This window comes from Mesitornis unicolor, unplaced genomic scaffold (assembly GCF_000695765.1).
Source record: "Mesitornis unicolor isolate BGI_N332 unplaced genomic scaffold, ASM69576v1 scaffold7980, whole genome shotgun sequence".
Lineage (NCBI taxonomy): Eukaryota > Metazoa > Chordata > Aves > Mesitornithiformes > Mesitornithidae > Mesitornis > Mesitornis unicolor.
The window spans coordinates 28,404-44,683 of NW_010160205.1; the positions used below are offsets into that span (position 1 = coordinate 28,404).

Sequence of the window (16,280 nt, forward strand, 5' to 3'; positions counted from 1 at the left end):
TGGATTTCTTCCCCACAGCCAATGGAATGGTTATTTGCCTCAGGGAGGAGCTGCATGCAGGCTCCTCTCCATCTCCATCTCTCAGTCCCTCTGTGCCTTCCTCCAGATGGTTTTGGGTTCTGAGCTCCTGGTGTGGCCCACTGCCGGGCAGGGAGCATCCAGCGGGCTGGCGGTGTGCAGAGTGGGCTGTGAAGGGGAGCTGGTGGGTGCAATGTGATTATGGCTCTGGGCTCGTCATGGAGGGAGTTGTTCGGTCAGTTAATTCTGCGTCATTTGCTGGCTGCAATTAGTGAAGGGAAAAGGGCCGCCCTTCTGTCCTGTACGTGGGTAGATGAACCAGGCACAGCTTCTATCCAGGTAGCACCAATAATTGCAGAGATTTGGCAAGAGAAGCTTTGGTGTAAGCATGCCAATGGTGACCAAAGGTGTTTGGCTTGATGGATGAGTATGTCCTGCTCCTGTCACACGTGTTGGGATGAAGCATCTCTGGGTATGCTGGTCATCACCTTCATTTACTGGGTAGACCAGAAACGTAAATAGAGCAGTTCTGGAGAAGCTTGAAGTAGCTTTGTTCTGCTTCTGCACAGTCATTTCTGAATTACCAGTTTCTCTTGACAATATGTCTAAGTGAAATTGAAACTACCTTTCAGATTGCCTGCTTCCAACCACTGCCCCAGCAGCTTTCAAAAACCAAACCACTTCTCTGAAAATAAAAGCCCTCACCGAAATAGCAAATAACAGGAAAAGAGTAAGTCAGGCATCATCGGAACAGATGAGTGACAGAATTTCATAAGGTATGTCTGTGCTTACACAGACAGACACATACTAGGAAGGACAAAACGATTAAAAAAACACTTGTTTTGAAAACAATGTGTTTCCTTAAAATCACTTGATGAAATTTGCTGTACTTGTTGAGTTGCTATAGCGTCTGAGCTCATCCCAGCAACATTTGACAGATTTTTATCTCTGGCTCAGAAACCGCACTGAGCAAATTGAAAATCCCCGGTTACACCGTCCTTTGTATCATTTCCTGTGAGATCAGTCTGAAGAACAAACTTACGCATACAGCATGTCTGTGTCCAGACTGGCCTGCATAGCTCATGAAGTAGGATGACACCTGTGTGACATAATGCCTGGAAAGTGACAAACACTGCAGGGAACACTCCAGGGCTTTTATAAATAAGAGCAGACCAGAAAAATGCTGAAAAGTTGAGAGAAGCCCAATCTCTTCAGAAAGAAGGCAGCTGATCAGATAGTCCCTTTGCTTTGCATGTAACTGAGATCACACGTTCTTCCTTAATGCTTGAATTTTGTTGTTTCTAATCTTTCCCCCAGCTGAAGCTGACACCTGTTGAATGAGGCTAGGAAGACAAGAGCACTGACTTTAAAGGAACATAAATACCTGCTAAGACGGCACTGGCCAGTTCACTTTCTAGCAAGCCAGTGCCACCACGCTCCAGAGAAGTCTCTACAGCAGGGCTGGACATGCTCCAGAGCAAGCTGGACTTTTTCCGCAAGCTCGGCTATGGTAAGCAGGACATCTGCAAAGTGCTGGAGAACCTGGGCCAAGAGGCCTTGGAGGATGACGTGCTGAAAGAGCTGATTCGGATGGGGAGCAAACCTCAAGCTCTGGAGAGCCAGACTCAACCTTCCCCGCTAAAACTTGTTGCCCGTGGCTCATGTAACCCTTCACCAGGATCAGAGTGGCTTGGAGAAGATGATTCTTCTGATCATTTGAGGCCCATTGTGATCGATGGCAGCAATGTTGCAATGAGGTAAGCTCTGTTTCCTAAGAGGGATCTCTCTTCCTCTGAAGCTTTTGAATTTGAAAGCTGATGGCTTGAAGTATGTTCTTTCTTCAGGTGAGAGGTGCATTGTACATGATGTGTAATATATGAACCAGTGCTCATTCCTGTTCTTTGGCTGAGGCACAGCTTCTAGGGACCTGCTGTCTCTCTGCCCATAAATACGCACACCAAACGCAATCACTGGCTTGCTCTGCATTTTGACCTTTCATAAGCCACCAGCTAGCTAACCACTGCTGTTTCTAGCAGTATGATTCAGCAGCTCTCTCTCCCTTTTACTTCACCATTGATGTTTACATGCCTTTTCAGACGGGAACTTAGGATTTCTAAATCTCTATGCTAGGATATTTCTAGGAGAAACTGATGACCAGATAGAACAGCCCAAGTAACCTAGGAAGGAGAGGGAAAACAAAGACAGGTGGCTGCGGTTCCTAAAAACATCACGGTTGTACTGTTTTCACTTGCATGTAAACCCCAACAACATTCCTGGCTTGTATATTTTTGTTGGTTTTCAGTTTAGCTTAATTTTAATTGAAATATCAGGGGATCGATAGTTGACTTGTACTGAACAGCCTCATTTCCTCCTTAATTAAGTCTGTTTCTGGGAAATGTCATAGCAACCCATCCTGACCAATAATACTTCCGAAGCAGTGCCCTGACACTGTGAAAGCACGCTTAGAGATGTGGCCTGGGTGCCCTGCCAAGCGAGAGTCCAGCACGCAGTGTCTATCCACCAGGTTTCCCTCTTAACTTCCCTTCCCACTCAGCATGGCCAAGCTCAACCTTGCAGGCTGGGACAGGGCAGAGGAGGGCTTTCTCCTTCGGTTAGCTTTGGTGTGAGGTGAGATAAGACCACATCCTCTGTGGTTAGAGGGCCAAGGGGACAAGCACAGCCAGACCAACTGGAGACTAAGCAAATTATGCCATCTTCTGGATGTAGGGAGAAATCCCATCCAAAAATGAGGGGTTTCTCAGTCAGGGAGCTCAGGAGAAGTGAGAAATACACAACAGGGCAAAGTCTCTTAGCCTTGGCTGGACTATGAGCTTAGTAGCCAGGTGTTGAGATCTCACACCCCCATTTGCATTTTCACCCTGGACTCTCTTTAGGGTGTTCTTCTTGCCTCGCTGTAAAAGAAATGAGTATCCATTCAGGCAGAGCAGCTGAGCTGAGCACCTAGCCTTTCATTGTGGTAGGGGCAACACTACCCCTGGCTTGCCATGTGCTTCGTTCTCCTTGTCCTCTCCTGTTTACCAGGGCTCTTTTACAGCAGGCAGAGGTGGACAAGGCACAGAACAGTGTAGTTTCCAAGGTGGCAGAAGATGCACCCATGCCACTGAGCAGGAGGCCCAGAGTGGACTGGTGGCTGATGAGATCGTGCATGTTTTGAGCTTGGAGTAACAGGAACTTGTTAGACAGAGATTATTTAAAACAAATATCAATACATGTATGTGCAGCAAATGGCTTGAGCTAGCATGTGTTACTGCTTTCCTAGGACACATGCCCTTCTATATGGGTTTTAAAGAAGCCACACGCGCTTCCAAAGTGTGAGTCTGAGAGATGTTTGCCTGCTAGGTTACTGAAGGCTGGTGTTCTGCTGTGGATTCCTCATCTTTCAGCTAAAAGGAGTTAGAGGAATGTTAAGTACTTTTGAGTTTCAGAAAGGCAAAAGTTTTACAGCTCTTCTCAGACATCCCCAACCTATGTGCTGATAAGGTTAAAAACTACGTGGATGATGGAGAAGACTATTCAGCTTGTCAATTTGGTTCATACTGAACTGAAGCAGCCTGGAAGAAGCTGCTTTCCTCTCCTGGGTGCCTTTCCAAAGCAGTGATGAATGACATTTACTCTGGCTAATGGGATGGGCTTGGTGAGTGCTTTCGATATCCTTGCTTAATTTTTCTGGTTTGTTGCTGTCAGGCACAGAAGAGCTGTTTGCAGAAGTCCCTGCTCCGTTGCACAGTAGGTATGAGGCCTCAGCTGCGCTGACACTCCAGCACACCATGCATGTACTTGGTATTTTAGATATGCGTTTCCCAAGTTTGGCTGTGGCAGTGTAGTAGCAACAGAGTTAAGTGATAATGCTGAGGAACAATTCCAGGTGTCTCTTCTCGTTTGTTTTGCTTGTCCTTTTGGCCAGATCACTTGCACTAAGTGCTTTACCTTCTGCATTGGGGTTACATCTTAAATTGTTAAAGCAGGCTGTTGTTGAACTTCAAATCGTGGCATTAAAGACACGTACCTAGACATCCTTTTAGAGGCAGTTATCTGAAAAAGCCATCTGCACTTCCAATTAATTCACCTGCTCAGATGTGTTTATACCTATTCTGGCTAGATCATATTCTTTAAAATCAAACAGAACAGTTGCTCTAGAATGGAAATTATATGCACTGAGCACTTCAGAACATTTGTTGGTGGTAGTTTGGGTTTTTTTTAAGACTTCCTATTGCCTGTGTAGCTATTAATAAACTGATGGGTTTCTTCCTCCAAATTGCACTATTTTTCATTTGTTGTCACTATTTCAGCACTAATAACTTTTATTAGGTGTAAGACAGAGCTTTGGTTATGAGGCTGACATAGGCAGAACCCAGACTTGAATTCCTGGGGGATGGTGGGGAGAGAGGCATTTAAGACCGTGGCATCATCCTTGACTGGTCTGTTCCTGCAGGTATGTGTAGTAACTGAGAGTGAGTCATTTACAAGTATGTTTTGCAGAGGTGAAAGCCTGAATAAGACTGTGGTGACACTATCTAGAAAGCTCAAAGTAGGTTTCTGTAGATACTGTGAGGGAGCTTATACATTTTAGGACTTCGTGTGGAGCTTATTTTTGTTTCTTTGTCCAGAGGTAATTAACAAATTACCTTCCTTTACACATGCACTGCACTGTAGTCAAATTTTAGATAAGAGAATGAAAACAGTAAGAATTTTCAATAGAGGGAGTGAGGAACTTAGGAAGGATATCCCCCCCTAATTGTTTTTCTTGAGGATATTTTCTGTGTCTTTCCATGAATATTGATAATCCTCCAGAACCCACCTTGTCTGCATCCTCTACAGTGTCTGTCCTAGGGCTTTCCTACCTCTCTGTGAAATTAAGACAAAAATCCACCAACTAGAGCAAGACAAAGATGGGTCTGAGGTGCCTGTGGCCATCTCCACTGAGATCTTGTCCTATTTTTGGTGTCCTGTCTTAGGTTCTCTGTATTTCCCATCCTGCCTCTTACAGTTTTCCTTCCCCCACAGTTTCACTCCTGTTTCCAAAAGAAGTCAACAGCAGCAGCAAAATGACCTGCAATCACACTTGTAACTGCTTCAGACATTAAAATCCCTAATGTCACTGTTACCACAGGAAAAAATCCCCACATTTTATTTCTCTCTTCCTGGGTTTCTGCTTGTGCTGGAAGAAACTCTCACTCCTCAAGCCACTATCAGACAAAGCACAGGAAGGGTCTGACACAGCCTAAGATTGTGCTGGTACTTTAGGACCCAAGTCCATCCAGATACAGATGGAAGAAATAGGCTTGGGCAGCAGGCAGGTCATAGAAATGGGGGATAGGATACCTCTGTTTTTAAGTATCCAGACTGCTTCAGATAACAAGTTTCTGGTTCTGCTGGAGGAGGTGTTTGGATCTGTCCAACCAGGACACCCTGCCACGTTGCTTTCTTGGAAATTGGTGAATAACACAAAAGCTTTTTGTTTTGCCTTTTCATTACTGGCTCAGTTAAAGAGAACTCTAAGCTTCACGAAAGCTTTGCTTCACCATCCGTCTCCTTTTCTTTTATAGTCATGGAAACAAAGAGGTATTCTCATGCTGGGGGATCCAGCTGGCAGTGGATTGGTTTCGAGAAAGGGGGCACACGTACATCAAGGTTTTTGTCCCACTCTGGAGAAAGGAGCCCCCTCGACAAGACAGTCCAATTGCAGGTAGGTCACTGGCCTGGGCATAATTTGGCAACTATTAGGTGCAGTTTGGAGGCAGGGAGTGTGAAAAGTCCAGTATGGCTTTGCCCTGTAAAGGCAAGCACAGTGCAAGTTGTGTATCAGATTTCCATCACTTAAATCAGTCATTAATTTATTGCCGCATGCTCCTGGCTAGCAGCTAGAACTGCAAAGGCTTTCTTATGGTGTTTTGAGCCTTCTGCTTGAGAAGAACAAGTTGCTGCCAGCTGAATTAAAGAAAGAGTGAGTTTGTCAGCTTGCAAAGAGTCTGCAGAGCTTTTAAGGTCAGCCAGGAGACAAGGACATCATTTCACATATTATCCAAAGGCGACATTATCCAAAGTGTTCACAACCACATGACTTTTATCTGTTAACCTGTTATCCTGGTACAGGAGCTACATGGGTTCCTCTTCCAGGAGAAGGAAACGCATCATCTGAAGTCTGTGGAGGGTGGTGGGATTTAGTTTGTATGAAAATAGATCTGCCAGATTTGTGCCACCACCTTGGCATCTGCAGCTGCAGGTGGGGCATCTGGGTATCTGCCTTTCTGTGTAGCAGGAATACCAGTGTGTCCTCAATGCAGCAAAATAAGTTTTATTTATTTATTCATTTTACTAGGCACATTTTCTCTCCCAGTAACACTCCTAGCAGGGCTGGTGATGAGACTTCTTGCATCTAGTGGGATAAAAAGGGAACTAGAGGGGTTCAGCATATCTCTGGTGTAGAATTCAAATATCTTGGATTTTAAGGTTACATGCTTCTGTAAAAGACCTAATTTTCAAGTTGCCAAATAACTGCCAGATATCAGTGCATCTGAAAAGCATACCACTTTAAGTTGCCTAAAGTGCTGGAACATCTTTAGATTCCCATATGTTTCTAGCACATGATTGAGACCTGGTTATTATTAATTGATTATTTTCTTCATTTTTTTTCCCCCCTTCTATTTCTGCCAACCACTCCACCAGACCAGCACATTCTTGAAGAGCTTGAAAAGCAATCAATCCTTGTATACACCCCATCCCGGAAGGTGAAAGGCAAGAGGGTAGTTTGCTATGACGATCGCTATATAGTGAAAGTCGCTTATGAGAAAGATGGAGTCATTGTTTCCAATGACCATTACCGGGATCTCCAGAATGAAAACCCTGAGTGGAAATGGTTTATTGAGCAGCGGCTACTCATGTACTCTTTTGTCAGTAACAGGTAAGGAACAGCTGTTGTTAAGCAACCTTTAATTTAAACATTAGGGTCCAAGTCAAATCCAGCATCAATGCACCTCCCACCAGCTGTCAGACACACGAGTCTTTTTCTGAAGGGAATTTACCACAACTTTTCTTCTTATCTCATTTCTTTAGTTCCTGTTCCCTCAGCTTTGGTCTTAACTCCCTCATGTCACTCTTCAATGAACTTCTCTATTTGAAAGGCAACATTAGTGACCAACTGTGCTGCTTCTTTCCAATCCAAACTAGGATGTTAACCCAAAAGCCTTGCGACTTTTAGTTTCTGTTTCATAGCAGGATAACAGAATTAAATCGGTGAGAGGAGGCTGGCTACTTGGCAGCATTTTTAATTCCCTTCAAGGCAGAACAGCCCTTTTATTCCTTTTCAATGCCATCATTGCAGACAACACTAAGTTGAGTGGGGGTGTTGATCTGCTTGAGGGTAGGAAGGCTCTGCAAAGGCACCTGGATAGACTGGATTGATGGGATGCAGCCAACTGTATGAGCTTCAACAAGGCCAAGCGCCAAGTTGTGCACTTGGATCACAACAACGTCATGCAATGCTACACTCCTGGGGAAGAGTGGCTGGAAAGCTGCCAGGCAGAGAGGGATCTGAGAATGCTGGTTGACAGCCAAGTGAACATGAGCCAGCAGTGTGCCCAGGTGGCCAAGGTGGCCAATAGCATCCTGGCTTGTATCAGGAATAGTATCAGGAATAGTGCAGCCAGCAGGAACAGGGAAGTGATTGTGCCCCTGTACTTGGCATATGGTGAGGCTGCACCTCAAATACTGTGTTCAGTTTTGGGCCCCTCACTACAAGAAGGAGATTGAGGCACTGGAACATGGCTAGAGAGGGCAACAATGCAGGTGAGGAGTCTTATGAGGAGTGGCTGAGGGAACTGGGGTTGTTTAGCCTGGAGAAAAGGAGGATCTTATTTCCTTACCACTCCCTACAGCTCCCTGAAAGGAGATTGTAGTGAGGTGGGTGTTGGTCTCTTCTCCTAAGTAACAGGTGACAGGACAAGAGGAAATGGCCTCAGGTAGCACCAGGCAAGGTTTAGATTGGATATTAGGAAACTTTCTTCACCAAAAGGGTTGTCAAGTGTTGGAACAGGCTGCCCAGGGAAGTGGTGGAGTGACCATTCCTGGAGGAATTTAAAAAACATGTATATGTGGAACTTAGGGTTATGGTTTAGTGTGAACTTGGCAGTGCTATTTTACAGTTGGACTTCATGATCTTATAAGAGTCTTTTCCAACCTAAACAATTTTATAGTTCTGTGATTCTATAACTTTCTAGAAGAGAGATGGTCTCTCTGTCACCTTAGCCATCCCCACTGGGGAAGGTTTCCATTAAGGCACTTACACCATGCCTCTGAGGCTGAGTTGTATACTCCTCAGCCTTATACTTCCTAGTCTTATCTGAGTTTCCTACCAGCAGGGGTGTTCATCATCAGGCAGTTTGGCTGTGGAAAAGCACAGGGAGACCTCCAGTGTGCATGGACGAGTGTGTGCAGAGAAGCTGTCTCACGCAGAGGCATTCTCCATGGGTCAGGATGGAGACTTGGCTGTCCCACCACCAGAATTGGACAGGAGTGCTAGACACTGGCTTTCCATTTCCCTGTAACATTGCTCACAGAAATGCAGTCACTGAACATCAGCATACTGTATTTCTTGAAGCCTCAGTCCATTATCTCCAACTACCATCAGGCTTCTTCCCTAGTTACTAATGGGTTACAAATATTTATTTGTTTTCCATCCTATTTCATAGGAAAGGTCAGATCATTTCAGAACCTTTCCCTCAGAAAGTCTAGCTGTTTCTCTGAAACTCGTTTGCATAGTTTTAGAAGGACCCTCTTGCACAGTTTTGGGTATCTCTCAAAAAACCATAGTCTGAAGTTGGAGACTTCAGTCTCTTTATACAGATGAACCAATTCATGGTGGTGCATGGCTGGGTGTAGTTGAACAAATTCCCTCCTCCTTCCACCAGTGACTCCATTCATCTGACAGAGTTGTTCCACTGGTGGGTGCAGTGCAGGTTCATTTTCAAACAAGTCTAGAGATGCTAATTTGTTTTCATCCTGAAACATCACATTCAAGTAGGGACATAGAAGAATAAACAGTTTTATCTGAGCATTTTTGCAGGCCTCGTAGCAGGAAGCCTTTACTGAACTCTTGAAAAGAGCTAGGCTTGTTTATCACACCATGTTCAGCTGTAGCTCTGAATTAACTGCTGGCTTTTTAAACCTCATTCTCCTACAAGTATTTGGTAAGAGAAAAGTGAGTTTGTTGTGGAAGGTAGCTGTTGGTGAGGATCACAGTGCTGGGACCACAGAAGAGTTTGCTGCTGCTGCTGCTTCAGCGTAAAAGGAAGGGATGCTGTAATGGCTGGGACTACTGGCCAGACAGAGCTATGCCAAGCTGCAGTGTATTATCAGTTAAGTTATTAGGAAAAAAAACAACTACATGAAGCTGAAGTGTTGACTTGACAGGCAGGAAGGCACCATGTCTGGTAGCACAGCCTGGCTCCTGAAGGTCAGGCTGCAAAAGGACCACAGGGATCTTCTCCCCTAAGCTTGTGTCACACACTGTGACAACACTTTAGCTTCAAAAGCTTGAGGTAGTTTTGTTACCCCTGTGACTTTTTCCTTTTTCAGGTTTATGCCTCCTGATGATCCATTAGGCCGGCATGGACCCACACTTAATAACTTCCTCAGCAAAAAGCCAGTGCTTCCTGAACCAACATGGCAGCCTTGCCCCTATGGTGGGTTTCTCTCCATGCTGTGAACTGCCATCCCTCTTTCTGTTGCCCCTTGCTTCCTAGCAGCACTTTCCTTTGGCTAAGGGCAAGCACTGTTGCCACGTGCCACTTACTCAGCACTTTATGTGATAGAGTTTTCAGCCAGGGTGATGCCTTTTCCCCTCTCCTGCTTAAGTGGCTTCAGCCTCAGCAAAGGCAGCAGTTACTTCTGGCCCCTCCATCCTTACCTGCGCACAGCACCCAAACTAGGCACTGTGGCTGTCCTGACCTGCCCCTAGCCTGCACACATGTTTTACATTGCAGGGTGGGCTCTGGAAAGGCCATCCAAATGCTTTCCCCCTCAAAACAGCCTTCCAATACTGTGGAGGTTTCTCAGAGGTAAACCTCTATACCATTTTTAAAGCAACCCTTTGTAGCATCAGGTCTCCCAGCCCACTGAGTGCAGCAACTGGAACATAAATGAATTTCAGAGACTTCTCAAACAGCAGAAACTTCCTTTCCCTGCTGCTTCACCCTCCTATTTAGGTCAGCAATATTTAAATCTGGGGTCAAAAGTACTGAACTGGAAAACAGCACTTCCCCTCTTTGCTGTATGTCCTCATTCCACCCATGTGAATGCACAGTGCTGGGTAGAAGTGATGAGTAAGTTAATTGACATGGTGCTAGTGACAACCTCCTGTTTGATTTTTTTATTCTTTCAGGTAAAAAGTGCACCTATGGCAATAAATGCAAATTTTATCACCCAGAGAGGATGCATCAAGCCCAGCTCTCAGTTGCCGATGAGCTCAGGGCCAAAATAAAGGACCCGTTTAGCCTGGGGAAAGAGGAGGAGCAGCGTAACTGCTCACCGTATAGGACTAGAGGAGACCCTGCACTGTCTGATGCCTGCACAGAAATGCTGCAAGGAGCCAGCAGCTGCGCAGGGACTTTCTCCTACCCAGGGTGGTCCTGGGGGAGCTGTCGTGAGCAGACATCCAGCACTGGGGCTGGTGGTCCCAGTGCTGACCTGAGGCTGGACCAGCGGTTTCTACATCCAGAGCCAGTGAGAGACCAGCAGCCAGGGCTGCTCCTGGAGAAGATGTCAGTGCTGTCCATCAGTGATGACACCTGTGGTTACAGTCAGTCCATATGTACCTCATGGGACAGAGAGGTGATGGACAGCCCTCATCACTGCAGTGACCTTGGGTACAACCTGTACGGTCTTCACCAACCCGATAGCTTGGACTGCACCTGCCTACCAGGATGCCCTTTCCAGCAAATGGTGCTTGTGCCTGCACGGGGTGGGATGCGCCCAGACCACAGCTGGCCTCAGGAGTGCTGTGGCATGCACGGGGTGGGTCAGAGGAGCTGCTACATCCCTGATGGGTCTCAGCACAAACAGGCCCTGGAGACTCAGCACCATGCTTTGCCGCAGTCTGCAGCTCTTTCCGCTGACCTGCGTCACTTGTACAGCAAGCATCAATTGCACCAGCAGCAGCACTGTTTCCCTGGCCAGTCATCACGGCCACCCTTTCTGTTAGACTCCAGCAGTGGCCTGGGCTTCTTCCAGAAAGCTCATGCTTACCCCAATGCCTCTTCTGGTGACTACTGGCCCAACCCAGCTGCGAGGTCACCTTCTGTCCAGCAAGCAAACATACACAGGGAGCTGTGCTCCCTTTTCCCTTATGGTGAGGTGAACCATGTCATGGCTTTGTACCCTGAAATCAAGGACATTGCTAGCTTGACTTTACTGATTCAAAGACACAGAAACTCGTGAAGCCTCCAGCTCAAACCTTTCCCAACAAGCACAGGTCCTGGGGCACAAAGCTGAGGCTTAATGAAATGTTATTAAAGGGCTTTATGGCAAGGGTTATAGCTGTTCCAAGAGCACAAGTCTAAGCATCAACCAGTTGTGTTGCATTAGGCATCAGGTCAAGGCAAAGGCTGCTGCTCACTGCAGAGGGATCTCATTTACCTCCCATGGAAGCGTATGGGAGAGCTCAGGGTAACTGGGCCATTGGAACCGCATTGGTGATTGGTTTCAGGATGGGACAGATCTTCATTAATGACTTGAAACACTAGACATGTTTTTAAAGTCTTAACTGTTCAACTACCATAAAAGAACCACACTCCATGGGTCCCAGTAACAGGCTCTCCATAGACCCCCTATGATGACTTGCTCAGCTAGCACATAAAAGAAATTTGGCTTATTCACCTGGCCTGTGCTCTCTGCTAGAAAGCATCTTCAGGTCTGTATTATTGCCTTCTAGCTTTCAAAGACACATCTCTTGGTTATAAACCAATGCGGTGAACCCACAGAATCACTACCAGGGGTGGGGGAGATACTCCAGAGCACTTGAAGATAGCTGCAGGTACATTTCTCAGGGATCACCTATAATATAAATTGTATCAGGGAAGCTGTCTCCAATGTGAGTCCTGTTGTAGACGGAGGGTTTGGGGTTGTTTTTTTGTTTTTTAATTAACACAGATGATAACAAGGTGGGGGTGGGGGAGGAAGATTTAAAGAACGTCAGCTGTATTTAAACAAAAAAGCTGCCCTTGACTTAACCCTTAATTATCAAATGTGGTCTATAATGCAATTATACATCTGATGTATGACTACAGACATCTAAACTGTGTTCTGTTGGGACATGTTTGATTTTCAGTAAGCTGTAAAGCTGCTAATCTCCGCATTATTCCACTGAATTCTTCAGGTTATAATTCAAATGTTAAGGCTGATCCTGAAAGTTTTTGGCATTATACCAAAGTTTAAGTATGTCAATATGACATGTTTTTAAAATGCTTTAATACATTATAAAATGCTCATCTAGAGCACTTTATGCTCTGAATAATATAGTATTTTTTTCTTTTTTTCAGTTTGGTTTTTTTTTTCCTATTCCTCTTAGCATTGATGCTTCATCAAGCCCAACATTCAGGTGGGATTTACAAACTCTGACCCTGCAGTATTTCTGTTGGGTTGATCCCTGAAGCACAAGCGGCGATGTTGGTCCCAGGCAGGAATTAAACATGGTCCTCACTGTCAAGTCTGAATTCTCTTGCTTTCAGGAGGTGACTAAGGAGTAGTAATTCACCTTTAGTGACATTATCACATGATGCATTTTTTGAAAATGGTAAAAGTTTGACCTTTTCCCTCTAGAAGACACCAGCAGCTTTCTTTTGATGATTAAAGACTCTTTCGGTGGTTAAAGACTCTTCAGGAAATAAGTATACTGTATCAATTGAACCTCTTACGGCCATATGGTTGGCTCAAAGAAATTCTAATCTGGACTTTGGAGGTATGATTTATCTTCACAGAACCTGGTATTTTTTCCATATGTCATGAACTTATGTCATACCATATATATATTATAACTGGATCACCAGAATGGCTTATAAATTTATCCACTGCATATTACATAAAGATTAGAAATGACATGACAACAAAACTATGGAATAAATGCTCTGTGAAATGCTTTGGAAAGTACCTGAGTTCTAGAGCCATCATTAGTTGTGCTGAAATATGCCACACACCACACTTCATAGCACACTGAAGTGACCTGAGACATTTCATGGATTAAATGCCTATATTGTGCCTATGCAAGGCCATTGGTTTGCCTAACAACCTGTATTGGAGCTTTCCTAACTACTGCTGTACACACAGGTGCAGTCACAAAGAACTTGCAATGCAGAGTGGAAAAATATCTTCCACATACTGAAACAGAACAAGTCCCAAATGACAGCATTCAGAAAATAACACACAGAATAATGGAGCAGGATATAAAAATAGATGTCAACATTTATTTTTATGTCTGGAATATACGTTAAATATTTCAACACAGAAAGCATTTAAAATCTGTAGGAAAATTGGCACGTCACCTCCATATAGTGCCCTTGGCTTGCTGGAGACGTGTGCATAAGCGTTTATCCTTTTCCTTTGAGGATTCACAGGAATCACCCTCTCTTGATGTTTTATTTCTGTCTTATTTACTGGGGAAGCTTTCAGTAAAATACATAGAATGTACATTCTGCTGAGAAAGTGTCTAAGAAAATAAATCAGGCTTTGGTGCTGATCAGAATGGGATTTCTCTTGGCTTTTCTGCTCACCAGAGGGTTTTTTTCTCATGGAGCTGTTGTTGGAAGGGCAGAGTAGCAGCAGTGTGGTGTCACTGCTCTGCCGCTGGCCAGGAGCCCAGAGCAAGCACAGGCTCTTGCGTTGTTTCACCACAGCACAAGCATCTGGGACTCGGGAGTCTCTGCTGTAGAGCCTCTTTGGCACTTTGCAAGGCAGGAGGAGTTCTTTTTGGCTTTGTCAGCTCCTGAGATAAGGGGAGGGGCTGCTGACAGAAAGGAGCAGGCAGCTCCTGCACAGGCAAGGTAGGATGCTGTTGCTATTTGTTATCTGTGTGGAGATGCACTTGAGTCCAGCTCTTGCTGCGAAGTTGAAAATGAACCCATAAATCCCAACAGGCTTGGAAAACCCTTGATGTTCTTTGCTTTTTGGTTGTCAGTTTAGAAGAGGACTGAAGCAGCCAGAACAATCATCCAGGAGACGGACTGCTTTCCTAAGGGAGATGTGCAAAGTTGCCAAATTAATTTAAAGATTAAAAACTAATAATAGAAAAAAAAGTCATAAAAGATACTTCCCTTCTCTACTCTCATCCTTTCCCAGAAAGTTAGGAAGCCATAGACACCGTCCTTTGTGAAGGGCTAGGAAAAGTAGATAGAAATACTTCATTGAGAAGTCTTGGGTGGAAGTCCCCCTCTGCAACAGTGCTTCAGTAGAAAAAGGGGGAAGGAAGGTGGTCCTCTGCACCCAGTGCAGTCCTGGGCAGATCGCAGTATCTTTCTCTCATCTCTTCTTAAATATAGAAGTTTCTCCCTCACAGAATACTGATGACAAGTCCACTAATTTGGTGAGCTTAGATACCATAAAAACTAATGCCCTAAGATGGTCTATGAAGTAGGTAATAATCTTGCTCTCTATCAAGCACTTGAATTTGCCAAATATTCTGAGAAGTTTTGCTAATATTTTAACTCCCTTCCCATAAGATCTGGCACAATTTATAAGTAAACCTTTGAACTAATAGCAAACAACTAACTAGAACAAGGTAGGTTTCACAGCTTCTCTCCTGCTTAAAAATACTGGATTGCTAGGGAAGAACAAGCAAGTCCTGTACTTCACCAAGTGTGACAGACCACCTCTGCAAATCAAAAAACCCCAAAGCCTCTGGTGAAAGCCTTTAGCAGACAGAGTTCTACATTGGACACAGGTACTTCACATACATAACTCTAAGATAATATTTGAATTATCTTTTACCTCTGTATGGACTTTCCCCAAGCCAGGAGTAGGAACATCTCAGTTCTACTCCTGAAGCCGTAACACATACACTCTGCCACCATAAGCCCTTTGCTTCTCTGCATTCACTCAGCTCTGCATTCACAGAATCACAGAATGGTTTGGGTTCGAAGGTACCTTAAAGACCATCCAGTCCAACCCCGCTGCCATGGGCAGGGACACCTCCCACCAAGACCAAGTTGCTCAAAGCCCTGTCCAACCTGGCCTTGAACACTTCCAGGGAGAGGGCATCCACAGCTTCCCTGGGCAACCTGTGCCAGTGTCTCACCACCTTCACAGTGATTTAGAATTTCATAGAATTTCTTTGTAATTCCCAATCTAAACCTACCCTCTTTCAGTTTAAAGCCATTACCCCTTGTCCTGTCACTACATGCCTTTGTAGACAGTTCCTCCCCAGCTTTCTTGTAGGCCCCCTTTAGGTACTGAAAGTTTGCTGTAAGGTCTCCCCAGAGCCTTCTTTTCTCCAGGCTGAACAAGACTGCTGCGGTATTTACCTCCAATGTGCTCCTGAAACTAGGATGCTTTGAAATCTTGAGAACAGTTTAGTATTACAGCATCACTTGTCATTAGCATTATCAAGACAGCGCTATGACTTGCTATTGATAGTGAAGGGATTTTTATAGCGTTATAGCCTTGCCCCTTATTGGCCCTGAGTTGGGCTCACTGCCTTGAAGTCTTGCAGCAGTCTTGGAGGAGTTTTTAGCAAGATGTGCTGAAGTGCTGACATAGTAAATGAAGTCTAAATGGACATACAAATGGAGCAAAACTGTGAACACAGTGATTTTTGGGGACAGACCACGCAAAGCAGCAAGCCAGAAAGTTAGGACAAGGCATGTAGGCCTGGAAGGCCTTTGAACATAGCAAGGATAGTAGACAATGTGATGAATAGCAGCATTACAATTGCTCATCATAACCACACCACCAGCTCCTCCTCTTCGGCTTTCCCCTGTGTCACACATTTTCCTCAGCTTTGCTAATTTTTACACTTTTATTTTTTCCTCCTGTTCTTGACAGGCTCAGGATTTCCACACTTTATGGAGTGGATCACAAGTTACAAAACTCATCCCCATCCCAACCCCTCTCTTTCCATCTCCACAAAATCACACACCTCTACCCCAAACTCTTCTGTGCCCCCTTCCCTTCCTTGCTCGCCTCCTCCCTTGCTGTGCCGGGTACTCCTTCCACTCAAGCCCAGTTGGTGTCACAGAATCACAGAATCTCAGGAGTTG

General features: G+C 45.0%; 1 protein-coding gene across 1 annotated transcript; it reads left to right on the forward strand.

Moving 5' to 3' along the window:
- Positions 1 to 1,401: 1,401 nt before the first annotated feature.
- Positions 1,402 to 11,472, forward strand: ZC3H12D (zinc finger CCCH-type containing 12D; the record flags this gene model as incomplete). The annotated part of the gene is made up of 5 exons (XM_010189277.1): positions 1,402 to 1,775; positions 5,586 to 5,725; positions 6,706 to 6,940; positions 9,613 to 9,719; positions 10,418 to 11,472. Coding segments are annotated over 5 exons (1,911 nt in total), but the record flags the coding sequence as incomplete, so codon positions are not given.
- Between the last annotated feature and the right edge of the window lie 4,808 nt (positions 11,473 to 16,280).